Consider the following 22,320-nt stretch of genomic DNA (forward strand, 5'->3'; position numbering starts at 1 on the left):
ATTTAATGTTTATTTTGGTGTTTGTATTTTTGCTCCCCCCCACCCCAGCTCGGCCCCCCCCCCCCCCCCCAAAAAAACAAAAACAAAACTAAAATTATATAAATTATGTATCAGTCAGGTTTTTATTCTAATTTGGAGAAATCCAATCTTTTGTGACGACATCAGTTCATTTCTGTTAATATTTCTCATCCAAAAAAGGTTTTAGGAGAAAGGAAATTGTTTAACGGAGTGTATTAACCCTTTATGACACACGTTTCAAATATCCGCCTGGATATTTTTGCTTATTTTAATTGTACAAAGTTCCTTAAATGTAAATATATTTGCCCATTTATCCATAAAAACTGGAACTTTCAATATCTAGCAAATTATTTTCACAATTTACCATCTATTAAGAGTCCCCATCAAATTAATTTCACTTCCTGCTACTGCATGATAAGGGTAAGTACATGTAAGCTGAATGTTGCGTCTTCATTGAGCAAAATTGAGGGCATGAACTTCCGTTTCTTCAAACGCCTCGTATGCTCAGCAACAGCAGGGAAATCTCAAACTAATATCCCAAACTAATATGTAGCTCAGTTCAGAAAGTTGACCTGATTGGGCAAAACCAATGTGATTTTTGGATCCAGCTCATCAAAATTACCCTAAAACAGTTGAAAAACACCAGACAGTTTTTTGGCTGTTGACCAATTTCATTTACATTTTGTGTTTTGCTTGTAAGAGCATCACTAAAACAAAATCTATCTCTGTGATCAGGGGGATCGTTTTGGAGGCGCTCTGGATGCAGCAGCAAAGCAGTTCAGCAAGGCGTTCGACAGCGGCATGCTGCCCATGGAGTTCGTCAACAAGATGAAGAAAGACGGGAAGCTGATCATGGGCATTGGCCACAGGGTCAAATCGGTAAGCACTTCCTGTTTTCAACAATGCTCTTGATTATGACTATTAACTACGTCTGTCACAATAATCAATAAATCAATTAATTGCATGATAAATTAAAACAAGCTCAATAATTTCCATCGGCATGATTTATCTTTTTTTCTCTTTCTACCAATAACTGGGTGATAAAACTCTTCACTTTTTTAGTCTCATTTAGCGTTTTTTTTTTTTTCTTTTTTAGGACAATTTTGTTTACAAAGACTTCAAAATTCATTTTATTTGTCGTTTTGTTTATTTACTCTGGATATTTAAAAAGTCTTCCAGCTCCAGTGTTAAATGCTTATTAGACTTTAAAGTTTACTGATCTTTCAGAATGTGTTCTTGTGTTTTTGCCATTACACTGAGGGAAACCCTGATAATGGTATTATAAGCTGCCAAGCTTTACTTCTGCTCCCACCAGGCTAAGTGTTTTTTTTTTTTTTTTAAGTCTTTTTAAAATGTTTAAATTTTTTAAGACTTTATCGTTGGTGTTACTCTCCCAATCTTCCAATAACACATAATTATCAGGTGATATTTTGAAATTTCCTGTAAACTTTAAACATTTTTTCTCTCAAAAATTAGATAAAAAATTATGAATGACTGCTCTGGCATCCACCCGCTGAGCTTAGCAGGTTTTCTGGGGGAAACCTTAAAAATTGTCTCAAGACGATAATATTACCGTTTATCGCGGTAACTTCTGGAGCAGTTTGTCGTCCAGCAGAATTAATCGTGACAAATGGCATCAACGGTAATTTTGATGAATCGAAGCGACTGTTTCAAACAGAAAACTGAATGCAGTTCATTTTGTTTTTAGATCAACAATCCGGACATGCGAGTCCAGATACTGAAGGACTTTGTGAAGCAGCACTTCCCGTCGACCCAGCTGCTAGACTACGCACTAGAGGTGGAGAAGATCACTACTTCCAAGGTACTTCAGGAAAAAATATACGTCTCATTTGGTTTAATGGACATTTTGATGCTGAAATCTAATGAAGGAGAATTTATTTTTGTTTTGTATAAAATAAAATCAAGAAAAAGTAATGTCCTAAATTAACTTAAAATGCTCAGTTTAGTATTGATTGAAAAGTTTATATCAGATTTCTACTGATGTACAAATTTTATCGCTTTTATTCGTTTTGAACCAAGAAAAACTGTCATAAATGACTAATTACAAAAAAATCAATACTTTTATTGCTTTTTTTTTTTTCTTCTAGAAACCCAATTTGATCCTGAATGTCGACGGGTTTATTGGCGTTTCCTTTGTGGACCTGCTAAGAACCTGTGGAGGCTTCACACGGTAAGACGAAACGATCCTGATCGAACCAGAAATCAAACTCCAGTCCTCAAGGGAACGCGTCCTTCGGTTTTTAACAGCATCTCTGCTCAAATGCAGCCGCTTCAAATGGAAATGCAAATCAAGTGACACAAAATTCTGCAGAGGTTCTGCAAATGAACGATTTTAGTTCTGGTGTTTTAAACATGCCCTTCAGGGTCGGCATCCTGCATGTCGGCATCCAGGGTCGCTCCTGGACGGCGGGTCCAGGGTCGCTGTTCCTCTGCAGTAAACCAGAGGAACAGAATGTGTAGCTAAAGGTTTCTAATCTGAACACAGGCTCATCTGCAAAATTTATTTTTTTTCTTAAATTGTCGCATGTCTCATTAAATTATTTCACTTTTTACATAATTTGAATTACTTATGTGGCTGCAAATAACAATTATTTTAATAAAGGATTATGTTTTTATGAAAAATAATTTGCACATTCTGCACATTTAACCACTTGAACCTTTTTTATATTACATTATTAAAGCATTAAAAGATGGAACAAAGATGGACCAGGGTTGAGAAACACTGGTCTAGACTAAAAACCCACCTCATTAGAGTTTTTGAAAACTAATCATTAAACATTAATAATCAATAATCTGATGTGTAATGATGGTAAAAGTTGATGTTTAATTGTTGACTGTTTTTTCTGACTTTGTTTTTATGATGTTTTTTTTACCTTGCTGCTGAAATGTGCTACACGGATAAAATTTGACTTTGATTCCTGTTTCTCACCTGACTGTTAAACCGGTTCCAGGGATGAAGCCGACGAATTTGTGGAGATCGGCGCTCTGAATGGGATCTTCGTTCTCGGCCGTAGTATGGGCTTCATTGGTGAGTCCCGTTCAATAATAATAATAAAAAAACCGCTACCCAGGTTCAAACTATCCTCTTTATAATGAACTTTTCCTCCTCTTTAGGGCATTACCTGGACCAGAAGAGGCTGAAGCAGGGTCTGTACCGCCACCCGTGGGACGACATCTCCTACGTGCTTCCTGAACACATGTCCATGTGAACATCTCATCCTGGCGCTCGCTGACCGGCGTGGCGGTTTGGGAGAAACGTTAATGGGTTGGGAGCTATTAACGTTACGGTTAATGGCCGCCGCTGCCGCTGGGGGAGGGAACGTTGAGATACGCACCAATTAAGGATCTGTTTAGGCATTTTCATTTTACTTTTTAAAAGGAAAAGGGGAGACAGATATTTTTAGATTTAGTTTTGTTGGGATATTTAACAAATTTAGACATGTAACTTATTCTTTTTTTCTTTTTGGGGGAGAAAAATGTCAACCCAATGGACAGTATGAAAATAAAACTCAATAGACTTTGAAATTAAGTAGAAAAGCAGAGAGATCTGTTTTTGGGGAGCTGATTTAAAACATTGTATTTCCAACTGGCTGGAAAGTATTGGATGGTTAAATTGCATGAACAGCAGCCAATGTTAAAATCTGTTCAAGCTCAGCAATACAGTAATGCTTTTTATACTTCTTATGCACATTAACCATCATTCACTGTAATTAGTTTTTTTCTGCGTCAGGCTTTTTTTTAAACAAGTGCCGAATTGAGCTTTTTGGTTTTAAGCGCCGCACCTTAGCAATTATTTTTGTCTTTTTTTTTTTAAATCTTCTCCAGATTTATCACCACTATTAAACCAAAGATAATTTTGGTGAAATGTTTTTATTAAAACATCTGTCTATAAAAGTGAAGAATCATTATAAAGTAAGGGAGCTGAACATTTAAGGAGTCAAAGCCTTTCCTGGAGTAAAAACCACGTGTACAGCCCCGATCGATCCACAAACGGTTGGATGCTAATGTGAATCAGACGCTGATTGCGCTGCGGTACCTGAAGAACAAAACGGTAACATGTAGAACCATCCAGGAGAACAAAGCGCCTGTGAATGTTTGAGGCGAGGGAATATGAAAGCAGTTTGCCTTATTTGTGGACGACGTGCAGCTGAGAAGTCCCGACCAACCTGTAACATTCTGTAACGCCTGCCGTGTTCAGTCTTTATTTTGCTTATTTTATTTAACTGTGAAAACTGCTTTGTTTTTGTAATATGCTGACACTTAGTGGTTCAATAATAAAGAAATTATTTTAAACTCTTCTTCTCTGGTGAATTGTTTTATGTTCTGAATAAAATTATGTTGGTAGAATAGATGTTATAGTGTGTATGTAAAGGGTTGACACAATCAATAAATCAATTAATTGTATGGTAAATTAAAACAAACTCAATTTCCATTGGCATGATTTATCATTTCTCTTTTTTTCTCTCTCTCTCTTTCTACCAAAAACTGGATGGTAAAAGTCTTCAATTTGGTGCTTTGGACTCAAATAGCCCTTTTTTTAAATTATTTGGACAACTTTGTTTAGAAAGACTTCAAAATTCATTCTATTTGTTTTGTTTATTTATTTTGGATATTTAAAATGTCTTCCAGTTCCAGTGTTAAATGTTTACTGATCTCTGAGAATCTGTTCTTGCAATATTATTTTGCCATTACCATTATATTACTTAAAAATGGTGTCAAAACAACATTGCTTATTGCAGTAACTTCTGGAACAATTTATTGTCTAGCAAAATTTATGGGTCCATCTATATAAAAGAAATGGGGTTTCACACAATCTCTTTTTTTTTGTTTTGAACCACTAGTGAATAAAATAAACTTAATGCATTTTATTTTTGGGTAGATTTTCCTCCTCTTATTCCAAAAGTTGACTTTTAGTGCCATCAACATTGAGTCTGTTTTTAAATATTCTAAAATAATGGCCTTTTTTCTCTCCTATAATATTTTATTATAGAAGAAGTGGTGATATTTTTTTTCTGCAAAAATCCCATCTGGCCAAAAATAATTTTAAAAAGGTCACAACATTGCAAAGGTGGGTTTAAGGCAAATGCATGGCACACTTTTCATATTTTTCTTAAAAATTTGTAAGGGTGCACAGATCATGGCCTACAATGTGATATTAAGACTGAGGCATCTGTTTAGTACAAGTAAAGTTTTTGACAACTTTGAGAAATCTACAATAAACTCTCAATTATGTATTGGCACAAAAAAGTGTGGGGATTTGTTGATTTATGTGTGAATTTCCACAATATTTCTCAAGAAACTGGAGGGAATGATTGATATAATTTGGCAGTAAATTGATAAAAGCTGCACTGATTTGATTGATAAAATAATATTTAAGCATACTTGGTGTTTAGTCTAGAATCTAGAGGGCCACATAAAAAGCTATGACGGACCGGGTTTGGCCCACGGGCCTTGAGTTTGACACATGCTGTAAAATAAGGCAGAAATAAATGCTAAGAATACTATTTCTATTTAACATGATTAAATTGAGACTCTTGCCAGTGCGCAGCGTACTTTTAATTTTCCAAATATGTTGCATCAAAGATCTGCTGTAATCGTGATAACAACCCGTGTTGCTCCTCCGCGCTGTTTGAAAATACACGAAAGTCCACATCACCTTCAGTTGGACCACAGCAACAACACGCATGCGCAAAACCGGTGTATCCAGAAAGGTAAACTTCGCTGAATTTAGGACGTGTTGAAGGTTTGCTACCTCCAGGAAATAGACAAGGACTTGAATTTTACTGTATTCGCGGAAGGTACGTTAGTCTCTTTTGTAAGTAAAGCTTGAATCTGTGAGGTTGCCGTCGACTTTCTGGGGATAATATCCTGTATTTGGAATATTCTTGAAGACGGAAGTGAGGGGTTGTTGTTGTTTTTCCTCAATCAAGCCTCTGATTGAACCCGACGCGTGCATGACAGTCTCTGAATGCCTGCTGACCTGTTTTATGCACACCTATGATTTCCTGCCGAAGATAGCCAAGAGTTTCCATCTTTCCTTGAGTTTTTGCGTCGGGATGGCAGCAGCGGCGGAGGAGGGCGGCTGCGGCGGAGCCTCCGCGCCGCTGTCCGCAGGTGATGGCGAACCTGAGGAGGCCGAGGTGTTCACCTGCCCGACCTACTGCTCGGAGCTCTCCCGCCGGCAGAACGAGCAGAGGAAGGCGGGGTTGTTCTGCGACCTGACCCTGGTGTTCAGCTCCAGGGGCGCGTCTGGCGTGGAGGGGGTCCTGACCTTACCTGCCCACCGCACGGTCCTGTCTGCGGCCTCGCAGTATTTCGAGCTGCTGCTGGGCGGACAGTTCTCGGAGTCGCGGACCGGGAGAGTGGAGCTGACGGAGTGGAGCTCCGCGGCGGGGCCCGACCCGGAGACCGTGGAGGCGGTCATACACTTCATGTACACGGGAGAGGTTCGGGTGACCAACGCTAATGTTCACGATGTGCTGGAACTAGCTGACAGGTAACTGTTGCTTAATTCAAAAATACTTTATTGATACCAAAGTGAAATTAAATGCTGTTGTGACTCATATTAGTTAAAATTCTTCAGTTTTTGACATTTTGCGGAATTATTCCGCCATCTTTGACCCTACTTTTAACCATGCTCCATTAGTAGAGTGGAAGTCGATGCATCCAAAAGTCCACTGAGAAGAAACCTTAATGTTAGCTTAGTGCTAGGCTGCTTTATTCATTACAAAACCAGGTTGTTCTTGGGATTATTGTCCAGTTGTGTTGATTTGAGGGAAAAATTCAATTCAATTTAAAAATACTTTATGGATCCCAAAGGAAAATGAAATGTTGTAACTCAAATTATTCAAGATTCTTCATAAAATTGTTGTTGGCAGGAAAGAGCTCCTGTAGCAGTCTGTATTACAGCGAATTTCAAGAAGCCTCTGACTAAAGACATTATTTATCTAAAACAATCTTTTATATAGAGAATGCTCGGGCTCACAATTAATCTGAATGGATTTTTAAAAAATAGTGTAGTAAGCGATTAAATGTTAACTGAAGTATAAAGATTACAAACTGCTGGGGGGGGAAACAATACTGATCATTAATTAAGCCTTAATGTCTTTCAGCATAATGGCGTTTTCTGCAGTTTGTATACTCTAGTTAAAGATTAATCACTTTCTAAATTAATCAGTAAAGTTTATTTGCATATCACTTTTCAGCAAAAATGCAGTTAAGTGTTTTACACAATGAAAACATTGAGACAACATCATAAACAGTCAGCAGCTGTGAAACCAGTAACAACCACTGCATTTTGTCAAGTGTTATTATTAAAATCATCAACATATAATATTAATCGTCATCAGTATAGTTAAGGTAAGGTAATATTAATTTATAAAGCACATTTTAAGGAACAAGGCAGTTCAAAGTGCTTTACATGAATTAGAGGAAATACAAACAAAACAACAAATCCAAAAGAAAGATAAAAGTATAAAACTACATATTTGTTCCCCATGTTTAATAAGTAGTCCATAATTTCTAAACCAGTAGAGGTTTCTCTGGATTCTTGTTCTGATAAAGCTAGATGTTGGTTCTCCATGTTTGATTCTATAAAGTAGATTGTACTTTCTACGTTTGTTCTAGATTTGTAAGCTAACAGGAGTTTCTTTAGGTGGCCTTGCTCCAATATTAAACATTTAATGCTAAATGTTGATCTAAGGTAATGAGTAGTTTCTCTAGATAAACTTATAGTAGATTCTCCAGATTCCAAGATGGATCATTACCCAATGTTACCTACTGAAATAGTTAAAGTGTTAACTTCTTCTTCTTCTTAGGTTCTTGTTGGATCAGCTGAAGAGCTTCTGTGCCGAGTTCCTGGTGAAGAAGTTGAATCTTTCAAACTGTGTAGCTGTGCACAGCCTGGCTCACATGTACAGCCTGAACCAACTGGCTCTGGAAGCTGCCGAGACGATCAGAAGAAACTTCCAGAAAGTCATTTCCAACGACGAGTTCTACACTCTTCCGTTTCATCTGGTGAGAGACTGGATGTTGGACTCGGAAATTACTGTGGACTCAGAGCAGCAGCTGTTTGAAGCGATCGTGAAATGGGTCCACCAAAACCCGGAGGAACGGGTGCGATTCTTTGAAGAGCTGTTCAAGCTCGTGAGGCTGAAGCAGATTTCTCCAACCGACTTAACGCGTGTGGTTAGAAAGGAGCCCTTAGTGGCCAACAGGGCAGAGTGCCAGCAGCTGGTGGTGGACGCTCTGGAGTTTCACGCAGTTTGCTCGGAGGGCCTCAAGTTGGCTAACTTGGATCAGAGTACCTCCTACATGGCGGCCATTCATCCGCGCCTTGGCCAGAACATGGACGTGATCATGGTGGTAGGTGGAGTCTCAGAAGGCGGAGAGTACCTCAGCGAATGCGTTGGCTACTTTGTCGCAGAGGATCGTTGGATCAATCTACCGCACATTCACAACCACCTGGACGGCCACGCCATCGCGGCCACCGAGGGCCACGTCTATGTGGCAGGCTCCATGGAGCCTGGCTTTGCCAAGATGGTGGAGCGCTACAACACCAGCCTCAATACCTGGGAGGATGTCAGCAGCTTGTCCACGCGGAAGCACTCATTCGGCCTAATGGGCGTCAAGGATGTCCTCTACGGCATTGGGGGACACGGTAACTTCAGCCCAGGCTTTAAGGATGTCACCGTTTATAAGCCGGAGCAGGATGAGTGGATCAGCCTTGAGCCGGCGCCGAAGATCCTACGAGACGTAAAAACAGTGACTGTAGAGGATCGATATGTGTATGTGATGGCCAGGACGCCTGAAGACATCGACCATGACGATGGACTGAGTACTGTGACCATGTGCTACGACACAGAGAGTCACAGGTGGCAGGAAGTTCACTCATTACCTCTGATTGACAGCTACTGCAGCTTCCAAATGGCCGTCTCATCCACAACCTTCTACCACACTGCTTCCTGCTGCCCCAAAAGTTACAAGGCAACTTTTGAGGCCGCTCAGCAGAAAGTAAGCAGAATCATCCCGGAGGAGATTCTCAGCAGCCTCCCAGCAGAGGTGCTTGGGATGGAAGGAGCCGCCATCTGCTTCCTTGGTGAGGATGTCTTCATCATCGGAGGCTGGAGGAACAGCAGCAATTTGGACAAGCAGTACCGCAAGGAGGCGTACCGCTACTGCGCCGACAAAAAGCGCTGGACGCTGCTGCCGCCACTGCCTCAGCCGCGCTGCCGCGCAGCGGCCTGCCACGTTCGCATCCCGTACAGATACCTGCGTGGCTGCCAGCGCTACCCAATGCCGCAGAACCTAGCGCGCCAACGAGACCGCATGCAGCAAATGCAGCAGATGCACCGACTCACACTCACCAGGCGGAGACAGATGCACTCTCAGATCGAATGCTAAAGAAGGATTAAAGATTGTCCAGTGAATAATTAGCACTTTATCTTCAGATAAATGCCTTCTCACAATGATGAATCTTATTTTTTTTATTATGATAGAATGAGAGATAAATCTATAACTCCCTCTAAAGCTGTAACATGTAACTTTTATTTAAAAACTTTATTTTTTTACATATTAAAACTGTCAGTTGAGACAGAAAACAACCAATCAGAGACAGGAGGAGGGTCTTAGCGCTGTCAGTCAATCTCATGTACTTGCTGCTCAATGTGCTAATGGCGGAGAAACGGCTTATCATTACAAGAAAACTGTTAGCGGTTGCCACGTTAACTAGCCTTAGCATTCACAACATGCTATACTAGCTGCAGCGTAGCAGAGAGCAAGAGCAGAGCCACATGAAGGGTGTTTGACAGCGCTAAGCCCCGCCTCCTGGCTCTGATTGGTTGTTTCTAGTGGGAGAAATCAGTAGAGCTCAATTTTTTTTGTAACAGATTCTCATACCAACAAATATGTAAAAAAAAAATTTTTTTTTAAATAAAAGTTACACTATTCAGACTCTAGATTAAAAGATAAACGGATATCCACTTGTGCTACATGTTCAGTGTCATGTCCATAGTAATTAAAGCTTACTTTAATGTCTCTTAATAATGTAACTGAGTGCCAGGATATATAAAAATTTAGATTTCCTAAAAAGTTAAGAACATTCCTGTTTTTGTTTTTATTTTTGTTTAGCTTAACATTCAGATTTAAACTTTAGAAACCAGCAGGAAGACTGCTTTTATTGTAATAAATGTCAAGGTATAAATGATTGATGTTATGTTACCTATAAAACTGCCATGACTAAAAATAATGTTAGATTATAAAGTAATAAGATATTTTCATATATACAAGTATAATTCAAAAAAGTATATATACATAAACTTTTTACTGAAGTAATTTTATTATTACTACAATGTTCTTTTTTTCATTGCACTTCTTTGTTTTATTTGATGGTTGAGATATCTTGGTGCTGATTGTGTGTTCAAATTAGGGATTGTTTCTAAAAAAATTTTTTTTTTGCCGAATTTTACAATGCATCTCATTTTTTTGGTGCCTGTTCACAAATTATGTTTCAGTTCTTAAAAATTTCCGCTGGAGTTTTGTTGCACTCAAAACTGTTGTGTGAAGATTAAAATGCTACTACACCACTAAAAATGAGATTCTCGAAGGATGAAGATGTCTTAATGGGTGTGTTTGTGTCACAATGCTAATAAATCAAATATAAATTCTGAGGTGTGTTGGAGTTGTGGTTTTGGCAACATTTGTTTGGTGATTTTGCTTCATGTTAAGTGTGTTTTGAGGAAAATAAGTGGGGAAAATAAATATGTCTTTAATTTTACAATCTCACTGAGGTTTTCCACAATAAAGTAACTGCCAATATTCTGAATTGACTTATTTTATTCATTAAAAACTTTTTTTTTAACTTTCTACTAAACCTAATTTTGTGAAACTGAATTTAATCAATCGGTAAAATAATTTGTCTATAATGCAGTTCGGGAATGAAGTCCTCCTGGAGCAGTTTGTTTAAAGCGTTTTATGAGAAACTTTTACTACGTCCTACCTCCTTAAAATTGGGTAATCACATTTCTAAACCAAACAAAAATATATTATATTAAAAATATGAGACTGGCAATAACACCTTTGAAATTACTTCATAAAACTAACAGTTGCTGCCCATTTTGCACTACTGTTTCTGTGGTTCTGAAATCAAAATACTTTAAAGCTGCTAGACAGACCTTTCTGTAGAAATCAAACTTTTGATTTACTGGAATAAATGGAAGGTATCACTGACTACATTTATTATCAACTTCTTTTTCTTTTTTTTCTCTTGAGAAGAAATGGTTCCCTCGGAACTATATATCGTGGGACTGGGGAAGGAAGGGACTTTTGTTGGTGTAACACACAAGAATGCAATCAAGAAGAAGATTGTTAAAATTTATTTCTCATTTTAAGTTCGACGATTGCACTTGACGCCATGTTGAGACATTTAGCGGTTGTTTGGAAGAACGGTTAGCACGCGACTGACACGTCACACTTCCGTTTAAAAATGGTAAGTAACGTAACGGACAGCTGTTAGCATCTCTGCTACCTTAGCAGCGTACGGAAGTATTTGTTTATTTCGGCTATTAAAATATCGAAATGCAACGCGCTATTTTACCTTAAAATATGATATATTTTTGTTGCAAATAAAATAAATATTTTTTTTTTCCAGCAAAAACTGTACATGAATTTCCCCACTGGGAACGCTAGCAATTTGGAGATAACCAGTGTAAATAAAGTTTTGTTTTTTTTTTTTTTTTTTAAATACTAAATGAGTCATGCATATAACAGACAGTTAAATTTTAACCAGTTCACGCTTTTCTAATTGTATTTCTTTGGTTTTGGATTTTGAGTACAGCAGGGCAATGCTTAAGTCAGCTGGAGCAGATAAGCTCAAAAACATTTTTCTTCACTATCACTTGTCACTAGTCTATCCAATTCAAGTAACTTCAACGAAAAAAGAACAAGCATGTAGTCGTATTCAATAAATTATTTATTGTATTTTGTCTGATGACACCATTTTAAAATATTTAATCAGATTTTATGATTAGTTACTCTGTATTTGAGTATGCTTTTTTATCATACTTTTTTACTTAAGTATTTTTATTTTTTTTTGGAAAGCTACTTTTTGCTTTTACTTGTGTTGGAGCCTATAAGGTATTTGACAGGTTAACTATTTGCTTAATGGTATATGTTATTATTTACCCAAATTGATTCTAACGACTACAGACTGTAGAATAAGTGTTATGTATTATTTTTCATTTATTTTATTATATTTTTTAAAGACATTTCAGAATTTCTCTGATTCACATTTGAAAATACTTTTTTTTTCAGTATTATATCTTGTGTAGGCAACATGCTGTCTGCCTTGCAGACAGTTTACTTCATTATTGTTTAATTTGTTAATAAACAACATAGTATTTTCACACAGTGATTATAAATATTGGCAATACGCCAAGTATCAACAGGTTTAGGAGCTAACAACTGAGCATCCAACTACTTCACATTTAGATAAATTATTTACTACCGGTCTGAAATAACAAATGAACATTTAGAAAAGTTTGAACAGAGAAAAACTTGTCAGATCAGAACGATGACTGTATTTATCCCTTTTATTTTCATGCAGGTATTTCATATTCCCTGGATCTACACACCAGTGCGGACCATCTTGGCAATCTGGCACCAGTTGACTAAAACTGAGGTGAGGAATTTAGTGCCTTTTTGTAATAGAAAAAGGTCAACATAGATTGTAAGAAGATGGTTTTGTTTTCAGATCCCTGAGCTGACTAGGGTTTCAGTGATGATGAGAGAGCGCAGCAGAGTGGAGGACACCATGTACGCCATGCAGAAAGCAGGAGCAGGCAGCTTGCAGGTGGCGCTCTTTAATTATAAAGAAATATGTGTTGACTTTTAATCGGTTCTGTTTAGTAATTATTCCTCAGAGAACTTTATCCTAACTCTGTTTGCTATGCTTGAACAACTGGGGAGAAACTCTTTATATCTCAATTTAATTATCTCTAATTGAAAAGTTGCAAATGAAAATTCTGCCATCATGTCTTTGGCTACGTTCACGCTGCATCCTGAAGTGAACCAATTCCGATTTTTAATTTATTTTATTTTTTTTGTCAAATCTGATTTTTATTTTATTTTATTATTTTTTTGCCGTGTCCGTTCACACTTCCAAATATATGCGGCTTGTATGTGATCTCCAGGTTGAACTATAAACGACCTGAAGGTGTCCCACATGCGCAGTAGAGGGCGCAATAACGTCAGCGTTCTCAGTGCTAACCATCATAAAAAGAAGAGCTCGGTGTTTGCGGAAGTAAACATGGAGGCTAACGGTGGAGCTTAGCTTACACATTTGAAGTTGTTGTCCAACCAGAGCAGCATATTAACAACTTAATCCTCATTATAGGCCGTCATGGTTATTGTTGTTTTGTTTTTTCCCGCTTGGGCGTATCAGGACGCAGAATTGTGACGTTTGTCGAGTATCAATGACGTTCAGGTCGGATCAGTGCGACCTGGCCGTTCGGTCACATTTGAATCGGATACGTATCGGATATCCAAGTGAACAGGGTCACATTCGGAACAATACGACCTGTGTTGTTCAGACTGTCATAAAAAGATCAGATGCATTACGTCAAAATATCGGAATCATTCTGCAGTGTGAACGCATGAAGTTTTTGTTTCTTAACTGAGTTATCCTGAATGTATGCATTTGCTGTGTGCTTTTTATTTTATGTTACTATTGCTTTCACAGGTCATCTCAGATTTTGATATGACGCTCACCAAATTTGCACACAAGGGGAAAAGAGTTCCCACCACCCACAGTAAGAACAATGTCAATATCTCTAAGGTGACGTATTATTTTTAGGATATTGTTTGCATGTGTCAAGACTTTTGTTATATAATTCTTCTGATTTAACTTTATTCTGATCATCAGATCATTGATGAAATGAGCATTTATTTAAAAAGCCATAATACATATGACAAGTTGAAGAAGGCAAAACTTTTAAGTCTTAATAGTCTATAAAGTTATGTTGACTTGCTTATTTTTCTTTTAACAGTGAAAATGCATGTCCTCAGTAATAATCATTTTCCTTCTATTTTGTAGACATCCTCAATAACAGGTTGTTGATAGATGACGACTCCACAGTGAAGGTAATTTTACCAAAGTTGCAAAACGTAAGGCTAACTGGTTATAACAATGCTGCAAATATGCATATTTATTTTAGTATGTAATTTTTTGTTGCTTTATTTATATTTACATGTACATACATCAAGAACAAAGTGGAGTGAAGTCAAAATGTCTTGTTTTTGTGCACAACTAATCCTGATTTGTATCATTTAAAAGTTAAGACCAATGTACCACATGGTGTTTTGTTTGTTAGTGTTTAATTTTATGTTCATGATTTGTTGTTTTGCTGCAGATGAAGAAGCTGTTTAACACATATTATCCCATAGAAATCGATGCGAGCCTCAGTCCTGAGGAAAAACTGCCTTACATGGTGGAGTGGTAAGAAAGACTGTTACATGAAAACATTAAAGTGTTTTAGCATGGACTGCGCTTTATATGAAACCTCAGAACAATACGGATACATCACAATAAATTTGAATAATCTTAAAAAGTTTTTTTATTCCAGTAAATCTGTTCAGGAAGGGAGGTGTGTATTTTTAAAATTGTGCTATTACAAAGTAATATATTTTCAATATTTTAGTTCTAATTATGATCAACAATTAATGAAAAAAACTGAATTATATATTCCAAAAAATTTGAGTAAAGCATAAGATGGATAGAAGTGAAATTTTAATGCAACAATCTTATATTATGACAATATTATCACCTACTATTTGATAATTCTGCCCCAGTACAGCACACCTAAATACACCAATAGCCTCAAAAGATTGGTAGAAACATGTAAAAACAACTTTAATTTGCTCAGGCAGTTTAAAACTGAAACTGACAGAAACAATATGTTGACTAGCTTGGTCAAACATATAAAAAAATAAACTTTCAAATGGTTCAGAAAGTGTAATTAGTAATTCTAAATATTATGTAAAATAGATAAATCATGGCTCAGAATGAAAAAGCATAGAATTAAAGATCGGACATATTGTCACCAATACCCAATCTATAATTTTTTTTTCCAATATCAGGACCGATACAGATATTAGTATCGGATCGGTGCATCTCTGGTATTGATGCACTACCTAGTTTTGAATCAGATTACTTAAATAATTAACTTTTCTATTCTGATTTTTTGAGATGTTTCTATGTTCTGAATACTAATGTGAATCCTATATTTTAAGAAAATAACTATAATACAATTTTAAAATTATATTTTTGCCTTGTATCTGAAACATTGGAGGTAAATATTTTTGCTCTAAACAAAGATGAAGAAGCTTGAACTTTGCTTTTTTCTGCAGGTGGACTAAAGTCCATGACCTGCTGATTCAGCAGAGGATCAGAAAAGACGAGCTGGCCCGCGCAGTCAGGGATTCCAACGCCGTGCTCAGGTACTCAGCTCAGAGAAACTTTAAAAAAAAATAGTTTTTAATGTCAGATGTTGTAAATCCAGGGTTTCTATGCTGTTTTGATTTTTTTTTTCCCTGTGTGTGTATTTTATTCAGGCTTGTGGATTTGCTGTTGAAAGGAAAACAAGCAATGGAAAATAATTTGTGATCCAGAATTTTTTATTTTTTTTTTCTCAAAAAACGTTTCGTGTAATTTTAATTCAGCTACATCAAACCTTAAGATGTCTTAGCAACAGAAACTAATTGATCTTAAGTAGGAAAACAATAATTTTACTTCTGCTAAATGAATATGGCAAATTATACAAATTAATTATAACATAGTGTTTATATTTATTTATTGCTATTTTGAGTTTGATGCTAAACTGAGTGGTTTAAAGCACATTTAAAAAGAAAAAGGTGCACACTGTCTGTTTTTGTCAGTCCTGTCTTGACTATATTAACACAGCGTTAAAATAGTTTTTATATTAACGCTCTTTTTGTTTCTACACTTTTATTTTTCTTCTACTATTTCCAGACAGATGAAATCATTTTCTTGCTTTGAAAAAGTGTTGGACACAGTTAAGAGTACGGTTTTCATAGCCTTTAACTAATAAAAAAAGTAATGGTTAATAAGGTTTCCCCCTGAAAACTTGATAAGCCTGGTGGTCGGATGCCAGGGAAGTCATTCGGCCAGCGGCCCACCTTGTTTTTGAGTTAAAAAATGTTTAAAGTTGACAGGAAATTTGACAATATCACTTGATGATTATGTGTTATTGAAAGATTGTAAGATTAATACCTGAACACCAACTGTAAAGTCTTAAAAAAATGCAAACATTGTAAAAAGACTTAAAAAATGAACAACGCTTAGCCTGGTGGCCCGCCAGGCTTATAATGCACTGGTGTGCCACCAGTGGTTAAACTTTTTAAAAGCCTTATATTGTGAATTTGAATGTAAAGTAACTGTTTACATTTATATATAAAGAACAGCTTTAAATTAAACCAATGAAGTTTGATTTTAGTTGATTAAAATCTGGGATTAGGAAACTTTAAATACCGTCAGGCTTTGGGAACTGGATTACAATTTGTGTTAAAGCTGATGGGATGTTTAAGTTCATATGGAAAAGCAACAATAGTGTTGGTTACTTCTAAGTAGGTCCTACTTAAAAGTAGGGTCTACTTCTAAGTATATTTTTTTTACATATTTTGTAATTTTATATATTTTGTAATTATATGGACCCCAAGCAGTTTCTTGGAGAAACATTCATAAAAGCAGGAAGCAGAAGGGGCACGATTTAGATGGAAGAGCTTGACTGATGGGTTTGTGACTGCAGGGAAGGGTGCAGCGCGTTCTTCGACTGCCTGGCAGAGCAACGCGTTCCTCTGCTGATCTTCTCCGCTGGAGTAGGCGACATCCTGGAGGAGGTGATCCGACAGAACCACGTCTTCCACCCAAACGTCCACATCATCTCCAATTACATGGACTTTGACCACATTGTGAGTTCAACCACACCTTACATGTTTTATTTTAAAATATTACATATTTATTCTTAGATTTGATTTACAGTACTTTGTTATTCTCAATAGTGGGATGTAGTGAAGTACAAGTGCTTTGTTACTGAAGTACATTTCATGTACCTGTACTTTAGGTAGATTTAATTGTGGCTGCGTTCAGCCATTTCTTTAATAGTTTATAAATTACAGACTACTTATTCTTATTGAACATGTGGAACCAATATGTAGTTTACTACTTTTCTTTTCTATTAGTTTATCCAGAGAAACTCCTGTTTGTGGAGTTTTTGTTTTTCTTTTGTTTGTATTTCCTCTAATTTATGTAAAGTAGCACAACACTATGAATGTATTAAAGAAAATATGCACTTAATGATCACTGCATTGGGGTATACATCCAACAAGTACTTTTACTTTAAATATCTTAGACATTTTTAAAAGCAAGTACTTTTACTCAAGTAGAAAATGTTCATTTGGTACTTTTACAGTGTTTGAGCACTTTCTCCATATGTAAAGCAGTTTTATTTATGTAGCACGTTTTCAGCAACAAAGCAGTTCAAAGTGCTCTTTCTGAATTAGAAGGAAATTCAAACAAAACCAAAAGAAAGACAAAAAGCTAATACTATAAAACTACATATTAGTTTCCCATGTTTAATAAGAATAAGTTGAATTTATAAACTAGTTGGGGTTTCTCTGTTTTCTTGTTCTAATAAAACAAATGTCGGTTGTCCATGTTTGATTTTATGAGGTAGATTGTACTTTCCATGTTTGTTCTAGATTTGTAAACTAACAGGAGTTCCTAAAAGAAGTAAAAGTCTAACAGGAGTTTCTCTAAGGAATAAATACTTATAAGATTATAAGCTAGAAGTTTCTCTAGATGAATTAAAAGGAAATAAATGTTAGTGTGTGTTTTCTCTGTTTTGGATTGAGAGATTGTGCTGAATTTTGATGGTCCATGTGAAATGTTTTGTCCAGGATTAAGTTTGCTTCTTCTTGCCATACATTTACCTAAACCTAGCGTAAAATGAGTTGAGACTAACTCAGTGCTGTCTCATCCAACAGGGGGTTCTGCAGGCCTTCAAAGGTCAGCTGATCCATTCGTACAACAAACGGGCCGGTGCTCTGTCCCAAGGCGCCGCCCTCAGAGAGCTGCATGGTCAGCCCAACGTCCTGCTGCTGGGAGACTCTCTGGGAGACCTGAGCATGGCTGACGGCGTCTCCACGGCGCAGAACATCCTGACAGTCGGCTTCCTCAACGACCAGGTAGCACTTACAGCTTTTATTACACCTGTGCTTTGTTTAACAGGTAGGTGTTAATCTTGTGTTTGCTTCTCGTCAGGTGGAGGAAAGAAAAGAGTCGTTCTTGAACTCGTTTGACATTGTGCTTTTACGGGACGAGACGATGGACGTTCCGAACGCTATCTTGAGATTTATTGTCTCATCAGAGATAAGTAAGGTGCACCGGGAAAAATGATGCATTCTCACATTTTTACCTCAAATCGGACCTGAGGAGAGAGCACCAGCATGTCATTTTGTTTAATCGACAAATTTGGTCTGGTAGTCTGAAAGACTACCAGACCAAATTTATGTATGATCCTTTAGTTTCTTTAAAAAAAAAAAAATTTATGTATGATCCTTTAGTTTCTTTAAAAAAAAAAAACACTTCATAGTGATGTGATGCTTTTAGTTCACACTGCAGACCTTGAATTTTGAAAAATTACAATTTTGCAATTTTTGTGTTTCTATTAAATAAGAAACACAATTAAAATCACACGTGAATTTGTTTGTTCACATTATAAGAAAAAATAAATCTTGTGCAGTCCTACTTCTACTTCCCGTCGTCGTCTTTGTGGTTTGTGTCAGTGGCAACATCCGGTTGTTGTTCATGTTACTCATTTTGCAAAATAAACCAATTTCCATACGGCCAAATCTTTGTATTGGAAAAACGAAATTGGCACACTTCCGTTCAGAAAATTATTTTGTAAATCTGATAATGCGAAGGAAAAGCAGCTAAAATCGCATTTAAAAACGCTTCGGTTGTTCCCACTATAATCACATTAAAATCATTGAATACGATTGTATGGAAGTGGCTCAAATCTACTTAATAAAAATCAGATTTGGGTCACATTTGTCTGCAGTGTGAACGAAGCCCATGATGCGTTTTCTGTCATGTCTGAGACACGATGTTGTCAAACCTCAGACCTGGAAGTATAATACCCGGTTCTGTTTGTGCATGTTCTTAGTGACTGTAATAACTGACTGTGTGCATCACTGGTTTTCTGAAAGGCTGAAGCTAAGGTTAAAGTAAAATTACAATCAATGTTGAGTATTTTTGTAAAGCTGTAATGACAGAACAAGCACAGAAACTGTTAAACTATTAACCTGTGTTTTGCTAATTTATAATTTAAAACTGGTTCCTCTTGAGCACTGCAGTAAGACATGAATATAAGGTTCTAGATTGCATAAAGGAACACTGACTGCAGTGATATTTTTTGAAAGATAAAATATATTAAAAAGAAAAATCAAATATTCCTCAGAAAAAACCAGGTGCTACCATCAGCGCTATCGATTCTGACAGAAGATGAATGAGTCCAGTGTGTAATGTTAGTGGAAAATATAAAATAAAAACTATTTTTACAAACACTTTTTTATTACAACATTCAGGGACAAAAAGGTGCTTGCTCTATTTTCAGAAACCTCAAAATCCTCCACAAGAAATTGTTTCTCCAACGTCTTTTCTCAGATCTAATACTGTAAATAAACTGACGCTGCGTACGAGCTGTGGCTTCTTTTGTTTTGTTTTTCATCCCTGAGAGAAAACCAAACATTTTTTCCCTCCTCACAACTCCTCATGCCTCGCCTGCTCCCGTTCCTTGTCCTCTTCGACTTTTAGTTTGAGCTCGCTGGCCGTGATCATGCCGTCTTTGTTGCGGTCCTGGTTCTGGAACATGTCGGCGACGATCTGCTCCATGGTCATTCCCGGCTTTATCCGGCCTTTTCCTTCTGCAACCTGGAGCTTGATAAACTCTGTGAACTAAAAGACAAAGAAGCAAAATGATGAAAAGGTAAATCAGGAAAAGTACTGTAGTTAAAATAAGTTGTGCTGTTCCCAATATCACCACCAGGTGGAGTCAAACTTTTGTAGAATTGTAGAAAATACTTTTTCCTACATTATGTCTGTCTACAGTGAGCTAATTATTCTACCAGTGCAAAATGTAATTAAATATGCCACAAATACACCCAGGTGTGGAACAGATTCTAATTTTATCCTTAAAGAAATAAAGAGGAATTATAGGAAACATACCTCATCCAGTGGCACCTCTCCATTCTTGTTCATATCCATGGTTTCAAACAGATCTGCCGGAGTTTCCTCGAGCCACACAAACAGGTAACCGGGCGGGACGCCCCGCTCAAAGCTCACCAGTTCAATGCTGAAGACCAGAACGGCGCTGCTTGGTACACCAGCAGCTGACAGACAACAGGAGACCTACTTTAGATTGTAGAAGCTGTGTGCATACAAACCTCAGGAGAGACTAATCTAACCCAAAGATGAATATTAATCTATGCAACAATTGGTTTAGTTAAACTCTGAGTTGCAGATTTAAGTCTTAGGACATCTCAAAAATAACAATCTCTTGGTTACTTAAATTAACAATATACATTCCTTATAAGCTTATAGATAAACAGTTTCCTTTTCAACTGCTCAAAACTTCACAGATTAATAGAGCAACTGATTGGGAAGTGAAAGTTGAAAATCAAGTTATTTCTGTCACCTGGATCTCTCTACCTGTCAAAGTTCAATGTAAGGTTACGTTCACACTGAAGCTTAAAGTGACCCAATTCAGATTCCTTTTGTCAAATCTGATTTTTTTTTTTTTTTGCCGTGACCATTCACACTTCCAAATATAAGCGACCTGTATGTGATCTCCAGTGTGAACTGCAAACGACCTGAAAGTGTACCGCATATGCAGTAGAGGGCGCAATAACCACACGTGCTCAGTGTTTTACCAACCGCCATGAAAAAGTGTTTGCAGAAGTAAACATGGATGCTAACGGTTTTAGCTTACGATTTTAAAATTGTTGTCCGACCGGAGCCAGCACATTAACAACTTAATTCTTATTACAGTCCGCCATTCTTGTTTTTTCTTCCCACTTGAGCGTACCGACGCAGAATAGTGACGTTTGTCGAGCATCGATGACGTTCAGGTCTGATGACGCTCGGTCACATTTGAATCGGATACCTATCGGATACCCAAGTGATCTGCGTCTCAGTCTGTGTTAATCAGACTGTCATGAAAAGATATACAGGTCGAATTATGTCAAGAGAGAGAAAAAAAGGAATTGGGTCACTTCAGGCTGCAGTGTGATCGCAACCAAAGATGGCTGCTCCAATCTCACCTCCTCTCTCTCCATGTCCGAGGTGAGGCGGCACTGTAATTCTCCTCTTCTCTCCCACACACATGCCCCTCAAGCCTTCATCCAGCCCGTCGATCACCTTGTCCTGGCCCAGAACTGCGTCTTGCATGTTCTCATAGTCGTGCCTAGAGGAAGTCCGGCCGTCCAAATGAAAACCATGCTCAACTTGTCAAAAACGGAGGCTGGAAAAACAGGCGTAAACTTACGAGGAAAAGAGCAGAGTCCCGTCCAGCAGAGTGCAGTTGTAATGGTAGCGGACCAGGTCGTTCAGAGTCGTGGTGTCGTTGCACACTTCCGGTTTGTAGGTTACCTCGATCTCCACTTTGTCGCTTGGGTTGTGGAAGTCGATGACGTGGACGTCGAAGACCAGGACGGCTGACGGGGGGATCACGTCACCTGAACAGACCGCCGAGAAATTATTTAATCCCAACGGAAACACGTAAGGTTAGCCCAAAATACTAGCTTGAATATTGACTTCCGCTCGATTCTAATAACTCTTCACGGTCCGTGAACATTTACTTTGTTTTTTCGTTTAAAATGAACTGAAAAGAACAAAAACAAGCTAGCTGTTTTTGTGCTTGGTCTGGCTTTATCCCATTAAAGCGGTTTTCTCAGGTTGAATTTCAACCGGGCCAATCAGCGAACAGAAGAAGTTGTGAACGATGACGTCAACTTTCTGCGTCTACCTGTAGTTTTAGGAAACGGAGCGGAGGAAGTGAACGAAGCCGTTCGCTACCTGCTAGCAACGCTTCCAAATATTAACAGTCATCTAGTTCAGTTCGGCTCTTCTCTCTCATAGACATAATATAAGAGTAGACCCCGCATTGGCTGCTCCGGCGCAGGAAATACGGCGGCCATCTTGGAGCGGTC

The 22,320-nt window shown here is 37.6% G+C and overlaps 4 protein-coding genes across 7 annotated transcripts in view; 3 read left to right on the forward strand and 1 right to left on the reverse strand.

Annotated features, from left to right (window-relative positions):
- Positions 1-3,701, forward strand: part of LOC106949824 (ATP-citrate synthase-like) — a 31,819-nt gene extending 28,118 nt beyond the window's left edge. For all 3 annotated transcript variants that reach the window (XM_015036343.1, XM_015036353.1, XM_015036362.1), the window contains 5 exons: positions 754-897; positions 1,727-1,840; positions 2,127-2,209; positions 2,991-3,067; positions 3,154-3,701. In XM_015036343.1, coding sequence (XP_014891829.1) covers positions 754-897; positions 1,727-1,840; positions 2,127-2,209; positions 2,991-3,067; positions 3,154-3,248 — 513 coding nt within the window. In that variant the 3' untranslated portion in view covers positions 3,249-3,701. The remainder of the gene's footprint in view (positions 1-753; positions 898-1,726; positions 1,841-2,126; positions 2,210-2,990; positions 3,068-3,153) is intronic.
- A 1,911-nt stretch (positions 3,702-5,612) lies between these two features.
- On the forward strand, positions 5,613-9,651 carry LOC106949851 (kelch-like protein 11). Its single transcript, XM_015036391.1, has 2 exons — positions 5,613-6,535; positions 7,857-9,651. The coding sequence occupies exons 1-2, from the start codon at positions 5,994-5,996 to the stop codon at positions 9,439-9,441; spliced, it is 2,127 nt and encodes a 708-aa protein (XP_014891877.1). The 5' UTR covers positions 5,613-5,993; the 3' UTR covers positions 9,442-9,651.
- Positions 9,652-11,342: 1,691 nt separating this feature from the next.
- On the forward strand, positions 11,343-19,676 carry LOC106949901 (7-methylguanosine phosphate-specific 5'-nucleotidase A-like). 2 transcript variants are annotated; one of them, XM_015036465.1, is made up of 10 exons: positions 11,343-11,524; positions 12,641-12,715; positions 12,788-12,886; positions 13,775-13,844; positions 14,129-14,175; positions 14,445-14,530; positions 15,442-15,531; positions 16,860-17,022; positions 18,097-18,297; positions 18,374-19,676. In XM_015036465.1, the coding sequence occupies exons 1-10, from the start codon at positions 11,522-11,524 to the stop codon at positions 18,506-18,508; spliced, it is 969 nt and encodes a 322-aa protein (XP_014891951.1). In that variant the 5' UTR covers positions 11,343-11,521; the 3' UTR covers positions 18,509-19,676. The 2 variants fall into 2 exon arrangements, with proteins under 2 accessions (XP_014891951.1, XP_014891943.1); XM_015036457.1 differs by lacking the exon at positions 11,343-11,524 and having other exon boundaries at positions 12,635-12,715.
- The window catches only part of fkbp10b (FKBP prolyl isomerase 10b), a 13,874-nt gene continuing 11,219 nt past the window's right edge, over positions 19,666-22,320 (reverse strand). Inside the window, exons 7-10 of the mRNA XM_015036435.1 lie at positions 21,657-21,846; positions 21,433-21,575; positions 20,339-20,502; positions 19,666-20,068 (exon numbers count right to left, since the gene is read on the reverse strand). Of these exons, the coding sequence (XP_014891921.1) occupies positions 19,874-20,068; positions 20,339-20,502; positions 21,433-21,575; positions 21,657-21,846 (692 nt within the window). The 3' untranslated portion in view covers positions 19,666-19,873. The remainder of the gene's footprint in view (positions 20,069-20,338; positions 20,503-21,432; positions 21,576-21,656; positions 21,847-22,320) is intronic.

The sequence above is a fragment of the Poecilia latipinna genome, unplaced genomic scaffold (assembly GCF_001443285.1).
Source record: "Poecilia latipinna isolate Pla-1442-1.1 unplaced genomic scaffold, P_latipinna-1.0 Scaffold22, whole genome shotgun sequence".
Taxonomy (NCBI): domain Eukaryota; kingdom Metazoa; phylum Chordata; class Actinopteri; order Cyprinodontiformes; family Poeciliidae; genus Poecilia; species Poecilia latipinna.

Bases quoted from the DNA above. Each gene is read 5' to 3' on its own strand.
- LOC106949851 (XM_015036391.1), top strand. From the start codon at position 5,994: ATGACAGTCTCTGAATGCCTGCTGACCTGTTTTATGCACACCTATGAT. The intron at 6,536-7,856 runs GTAACTGTTGCT...TCTTCTTCTTAG, and splicing joins GTGCTGGAACTAGCTGACAG to GTTCTTGTTGGATCAGCTGA.
- LOC106949901 (XM_015036457.1), top strand. From the start codon at position 12,635: ATGCAGGTATTTCATATTCCCTGGATCTACACACCAGTGCGGACCATC. The intron at 12,716-12,787 runs GTGAGGAATTTA...TTTTGTTTTCAG, and splicing joins ACCAGTTGACTAAAACTGAG to ATCCCTGAGCTGACTAGGGT. The intron at 15,532-16,859 runs GTACTCAGCTCA...TTGTGACTGCAG, and splicing joins GATTCCAACGCCGTGCTCAG to GGAAGGGTGCAGCGCGTTCT.